Genomic DNA, 7,096 nt, shown 5'->3' on the forward strand with positions numbered 1-7,096 from the left:
GAACAACTGAAAATTATCATATGCAGAGAAAGTCATGTCCACAAATAATTACTACATTTTGGCTGCCTAAGAAGACGCAACCGAAACAGAGCCATAAAAAAACACAGATTTTTACTTGTTGTTTTTAGCAAAAACCGACGAAATTTCTTTCCACAATTCCGTGGAATTGTTGGGCATGAAATAAGTATACGTATGGAAATAAAAATCAGCCAATGGTCAAGGCTTGTTATTTTTTCTCACTTCTTTTGTACTGGTTTTGTTTTACTTGTTTTTGTTTTTGTTTTTGTCTGCTATTTCAATTAAAGTCTAAGCAAAAGCTGAGCAATTGCCAAACGGAAACCGAACGGAAAGTGTCAACACGATGGTAGCAAAAGGGGCAAAACGGGGGGAAAGGTGGAAAACTGAGGCGTGACAGGAAGTTGTAGATGCCGCAGCAGCAACAGCGGCAACAACAACTCATTAGAACTAATTGTGGGGGTCAGCGGGGGGTCAAGAGGGGGCTGGGGGGTCAGGGGCTGGGGGGTCAGGGGCAGCGGTACGGCAGTTGCTTTTTTTAAATTTATTTTTTACTTTTTTTTTAAGCAGGTGAAAGGCCGTCAAAGACGTTGGCCTTTTGCTTTTGCTTTTATTTTGTTTTGTTTTGGCTGGCGCTTTCTGGTTGCTGCTGCAGTTGTTTGTCGAAACTTAATTGTAACTGCCAAATAATTTGAGCCGGCCACAGAAACAGATTATCATTATTATTACTACTCTCTTTCTATTGTTATTAACTGTTGAAAAGGAAAAGGGAGTGGTGTTGCAGGTTGCCGTCTTCCGTCTGCCAGTTGCAAGTTGAAGCTTGCAGCTTGCTGGTTGCTGGTTGCATGTTGCCGCTTTTCATCGACATCGATAAACGAGATCTTTGTCTTTGAGGTCGGAAAACTCCTCCATTATCGCGATAAAAGCCGAGTTACTTGGGTCTGGGTCTGAACTTAACCACCAATAATTGTCGTTAATCGGCGACATTGCTGCGATGCCAAATTGCAAGCGGATGTGGGATGAATGCAGCACAAGTTATTTTTTTTATCAATGGTTGTTAATCGAATTCAATGTCAGTCTATATGTCCGGCACAAAAATGTAATTTCATTTTCAACTACTTTCCTAACCAATCTGCTATGTTTTATTTTCATAATCCATTTCATAACAAATTGCTTTTTAAGTTACAATCCATTTTCAATGACCCCATTGGATTTTTAATTAACGCTCGCTTATTTAAAATTATTAATAAGCAATTAAAAATCATTTTACTTCGATGACACAATTGGTTTTTAAGCAAAGCAGCCCAGTTTCATTAATTGATTGAATAATATGCAGTTTTATTAATTTGTTGCCTTTGATAATAACAAGTATTACTTAATACAAAATTTAAAGTTGCAGAATCATTTACTTGCATTGACTCAGCTTGATTAGTTAAGATTGTAAATTTGGTTCTTGATTGATCAATTGCATATTAATTTATTCTTTAACTGTTGGCAAACGACGGAATCCTTTGTTTTCGATGACACAATTTAGATAATTCCGCCAATCGATCGATTTAATTGGCAGGCAACAAGTTAAACTTTTATTATGTGACTAACCGGTGCGATTTATTAAGTATTCCAATTAAATTAATAGTCTGCTCACATAACCCAATTCTATATTTTACACTTACAATTATCTTTCCATTCGACACACTTTTCCCCGGCCATAATTGGTCCATCGATAATCGTCTTTCCCACAAGCCGCCAACTCCCGATTATCGAATGATTTATATCTTTCCCATTCAGAGATCGCAATTCAAAATTCCGATTCATATTTCACCATTAGTCGGCGGGCAATTATAAATGTTTTGATCCGAGTAATTGCCGCTTGCGTCAGTGGCTCGCAGTTCGCAGCGAGTTTAAGTGGGTAGCTGAGGCAATTTCGGCCCAGACCACCTTTCGCCCCCCAAAAATAGTCCCCGGGTCGTCGGTTAGTGAGTTGAACTTTGGCGAACTAAATGATTTATATGGCGTCTGGGCTGGTGCTAGTGCTGGTGCTAGCGCTGTTGCAGCCGGCAAATGGTAAAATAACATAGTAACAAATCGCTCCGAATCAAAGTGCATTATGCAGGGCCCAGCGGGGCTGCATAATTTCAATAATAAATTTCTATAAATTTTCTTTCCATCAGTTTCTTTTGCGTTTTTTTTTTTACTGTTTTTGTTTTTGTTTTTTTGGGGCCGCACTGCAAGTGAAGCGTAGAATTACGTGAAAAAGTGAAATTATGCGACGGCGGCGGCGGTGAATGTAAATCGCCGCAGATCTCTAGCTTACCGACTTACACACCTACAAACTTACCAACTTACAAACTCAGCAACTGGCAGTGGTGCGTGAAAGCAGGCACCGCCACTGAGAAAAGCGCCATCAGCACTGAACAAAAATTAGAAGTTAAATGCCCTTTTAAGCAATTAAAATCATAGGTAAAACACTCCTTCACATTTAGATCATTTCAAATCCTTTTGAATATTAGTTTTTCTTTTAAATTTAAATTGTTATGGATATTCTAGATCTTCTATTCTAACACTCTTTTAAGATAGTGCTAATTTTCGAACAAATAATATTTCAGGGAGTCAAACTTAAATCTCTTTGAATTCTTTAAAATTGGTTTTGTTTTGATACTTTTATATAATTGGTAAATATACCTATAAATTGGGGTTAAGACCTTTTGAAGATAATTTAAGATACGATGATAATGTATATTAATAATTGCGTTTACTATGAACATTGGTTGAAATAAAAATAAATATATTTTGGTTACTTCAACTTGATCACTTAACGGATCGGGGGAATTATAAGATATTTTATTCAGTGTACTCAAACCACCAGCAGCACCGCCTCTGTCGATGCGTGTGACCCAATTCGGGAAATTTTCGATTGCAAGTTCAAGTTTTGCTCACTTTATTTATACACAATATACATATATAATACATACGTCTCGTCTCGAATCGCCTTGCATTCTGGCTCTTCGTCTGCGTTCACTACTTGCCAGGCTGTTCACGTCGCCACTTGGACTTCAATTTTAAGAAGGGGCTCGGGGAGGATGGGCAGACGGCAGACACTCCCCACTTTCTTCAACTTTCGCACAGAGTCCACTTAATTCGCTTTTTGGCAACGCTTCAAGTGCGTTTTCCTACTCATCGGAAATATCGATCGACATAGTTTGTTGGCTTTTACTCGGTTAATAAATACGTTGCCATTTTTTGGAAATATTTCAGGCCTTTAAAGGTTGTAAATTGGCATAAGAACTTCACTATATTAAAACCAATGCTTTAAAAGAAATTCGCACAGGATATCCCTATTTAAAATACTTACAGACAATCTTTTACAGCTCGAACCAGAATGTTTAGTTGCTTGTACTTATATTTATTGATTTAAAAAATCTATAATATATAATACTTATCTACAGAGACTTCGACTTTGACTTTTTTCGATAATATGTTTATGCTCAATTTAGCAGAATTAGTGCATCAAAATTAAATTCAAATTAAAACTTTATATATATCTTAAGTGCTGAGCCAAAATACAAAATTACCAAATGTTCTAAAATCATAAAAAGGGTTTGTTTTTTTATTATTTTAATCCTTCACCTACGTTATTCCCTTTTCCAGCTACCTGTAAAAAGTCGGCAGTAAAATGATGACGATGACAGCCACCTCGGCCTCGATATCCACATCCGCATCCGCCTCCGCATCCGCAGCTGCATCGATAGCCAATTCGGCGTCGACGGACTGCAGCAGCAGCATGCAGGGATCGTCGACCAGCTCGGCGTCCAGCGATGTGATGACCCTGACGACGACGGCGGCCTCCTCGTGGTGCGCCATCCCGTCCAGCTGCCGGCTGCGGGTGCTCCGCCTGGTGAGGCCGCACCAGAGGCGCCTGCTGGTAGGCGGTCCGGAGCGGGGCAGCACGTACGGGTTCGCGGTGCGCGGGGGCAGGGAGCACGGCACCGGCTTCTTTGTGTCCCACGTGGAGCACGGCGGCGAGGCGCAGCTGAAGGGTCTGCGGGTAAGTGGGTCACTGGGTCATAGCCACTGGGTAACCCAATCACGTAGCCCCACCTGATGGACGCCGGACTGACACATCACTTTCCCTTCCCCCCGCAGATTGGCGACCAGATATTGCGGATCAACGGCTTTCGCTTGGACGATGCCGTGCACAAGGAGTTCATCCAACTGGTGGCTGGCCAGGATCGGGTCACCCTCAAAGTGCGAGGAGTGGGAATGCTGCCTGTGCGGGAGTAAGTTTATCATACTTACTAAAATATAGTAAATCCAAGCCTTTCATAACCAATTTAAATATTTTTTTCTTTTAAATTTGTAAATATTAAATTTCGTTAAATATTTAATTGGACTATTTTCGGAGTACATTTTCATATCTAAAACTGTATTTTTAAATTAAACCCTATTAAACTTAAATATAATGATTTTTGCACAAAAAGAACCCACTTTTAATCAAATAAATGTCGAATCAATTCAAATTTTTTGATATTAAATTATGCAATTAAAGTATATTTAATTTGGATTAAAAATAGTAAATCTAGGGTTTTTAATCTCAATTCAAATATTTATCGCTTTGCTTTTCATCAATTGTGGATTTTAAACATTTTAAATAGGTAAATATTTGTAAATATTTATATAATGCCTTAAATCATATTTATAGTATGTTAGTAACTCAAATATTTAGATATTATTATTATTAAATACAATGCGCATTAAATTTCATGATTAAATTATCAAATAATATTTAATTTAAATATAAAGATGCCATTTGAGTTCAATATCAATATTCAATATTGCAGCCAAGCGGAGGAGCGTTTGTCCTGGAGCGTGGTGAAGTTGCCCAGCGTGAGCGGCACTCCGTCGGAGAGTTCCTTCAAGGGCGAACGGCGAGTGGGGACATCGGCCAGCAGGGACATCAGCGTGGTGCTCCATGTGGCGCCCAGGACGAAGCTGGGCCTGGGCATCTGCAAGGGGCCCGAGTGGAAGCCGGGCATCTTCGTGCAGTTCACCAAGGAGCGCAGTGTGGCGCGGGAGGCGGGCCTGCGGCCGGGCGACCAGATCCTCAGCGTCAACAGCATCGACTTCTCCGACGTGCTCTTCAGCGAGGCGGTGGCCGTGATGAAGAGCAGCAGCAAACTGGACATGGTGGTGCGCACGGCGGCGGGCTGTGACCTGTTCCCGGGCGAATCCAGTGGCTACAACAGCTCGGCCAGTTCGGTGACCGGCGATCAGAGTCCCTGCTGGGCGGATGCCAAGTCCAAGCGATTGACGGCGGTGAGGGAGGAGTCCGGCGGTGGCTCAAACTCAGGATCTGGAACGGCTGGTACCAACTGGTCGCCGGGCGTCGAGGTGCACAAGCAGATGAACAAGACCATTATCAAGCTAACCGAGAACGGGACCTCGATAAACAACACCTACATAGCCAGTTCCGGCGGCGGTTCCGTTTCCGGTTCCTCGGCCAGCGGCACTTCCGGTCGCAGCCAGCACACGAATCCCTCTCGCCATTCAACCACCATGAAGCGCAGCCACCTGAGACCAGTAAACACTTCGACTTCAGGAGTGGGCCTAGCCGGAGGATCAGGATCAGGAGCGGGAGCGGGCGCCACCGCCGTACCTGCTCCGCCGCCACCGGCCATCGGTGAAGGAGTCAGTGCCGGTGGCTCCGTGGGCAGCAGTCTCTCCAGTGCCATTACCGAGGAGCTCAAGAAGCGCAAGGAGGTGGGTTTGTTCACTTTTCGTATTTGTCTTTTATTTATCCATGTTTTTCAAAATGGAATTTACAAATTGTTTGAGTTCAAACAACAAGTAGCAGTTACTTATATAACAAAATATTTTATTTTAAATTTTAAAAACCAAGTCGTTTGTAGCATCAGATTTTAATATTTCTATATCTAATATCCAAAAATACATTACAAAATCACCCAAAAGAATTATTATAGTATTTCTTAAATTTTAGAAATAATGATCTATAAAGTTTTCAAGTTAAATAAAAAGAAAAAAAGTAATGTAATAACAAAATATTTAAATATGGCCCTTAAAACAAATCCCACTCTTAAGTATTTTCAACAAAAAAAATTTATATGTGTTCCAGAAGTTTTGCTTAATTTTTTAAAAGTGATATGTAGTTTTTAAATAGCACCTTTTTTTGTTAAGTGCACCACAGCAGATTGCTCCACCACCAACTAATTGGAATCATTGCAGAAGCAGCAGCAGCAGCAACAACAACAGCAGCAGCGCAACAATCGCGATCGAGATAGAGATCGAGATGGAAATGGAAATGGAAACGTGGATCGTCAGCTGGCGGGGCACAATGGAAACGGAGTGGGAAATGGAAATGGAAATGGAAGTGGAGGCCACCGCAACGCCGGCGGCCAAGTGTCGCATCGCCAGCGGGCGAATGTTGCTGGCGTGGCTGCAACATTGCAGGGCAGCGAACGCATCAGCAATTCGGGCGGAGGAGGTGGAGGCGGAGGAGCAGGTGCAGGTGCATCCAACGGCGCTGGTGGAGATCAGCACACGGCACTGATGGATGAATTCAAGCGGGCTCACCAGCGAATGTTCAGGAACGGGTTCCATGAGAGCGAGCACAAGGTGAGCAACCAGCAATAGCAATAGCAACAGCAACATCTAGCAACATCAAAATCGCAGCAGCATCAGCAGCAGCAACATCGGCAATTTATCGATTGTCGGCTACTTGCAAAGGTCAAGAGAGCTGGCTCAGCAGACACTGCACTTGTTGTGGGCCAGGGGAACTCCTCCTTCCTCCCTCCTCATCCAAAAAAAAAACCCCCTTTCCCAGCCCCATTGTTGATAGTCGTTGGTGGATACTTGCAGTTACCCAACGGAGCAGCAACTCAAGTGGCTGGCCACTTGGCGGAATGAATAGTTGAGGGGGGACTTGATTATAATGAATTGTGGTGGCCCCCATTCAGCGATGGCATCTTATCGGCCAGATCGATAGGCGCCGTCGCAGCCGATGGCTCAGATTGCCCAGATTGCATCGGCCACATAATCAGGATCAGTCACCATTTATTTGATACCA

The 7,096-nt window shown here is 42.6% G+C and overlaps 1 protein-coding gene across 4 annotated transcripts in view; it reads left to right on the plus strand.

Moving 5' to 3' along the window:
* LOC128264879 (uncharacterized) overlaps positions 1-7,066 on the plus strand; it is a 22,046-nt gene extending 14,980 nt beyond the window's left edge. For 3 of the 4 annotated variants that reach the window (XM_053000582.1, XM_053000581.1, XM_053000583.1), the window contains exons 2-5: positions 3,664-4,060; positions 4,159-4,292; positions 4,854-5,772; positions 6,256-7,065. In XM_053000582.1, the coding sequence (XP_052856542.1) occupies positions 3,689-4,060; positions 4,159-4,292; positions 4,854-5,772; positions 6,256-6,663 (1,833 nt within the window). In that variant the 5' untranslated portion in view covers positions 3,664-3,688 and the 3' untranslated portion in view covers positions 6,664-7,065. Of the gene's footprint in view, positions 1-3,663; positions 4,061-4,158; positions 4,293-4,853; positions 5,773-6,255 lie in introns of all 4 variants that reach the window. The other variant, XM_053000584.1, reaches the window with a different exon arrangement.
* Positions 7,067-7,096: the final 30 nt, after the last annotated feature.

This window comes from Drosophila gunungcola, unplaced genomic scaffold (assembly GCF_025200985.1).
Source record: "Drosophila gunungcola strain Sukarami unplaced genomic scaffold, Dgunungcola_SK_2 000084F, whole genome shotgun sequence".
NCBI lineage: Eukaryota > Metazoa > Arthropoda > Insecta > Diptera > Drosophilidae > Drosophila > Drosophila gunungcola.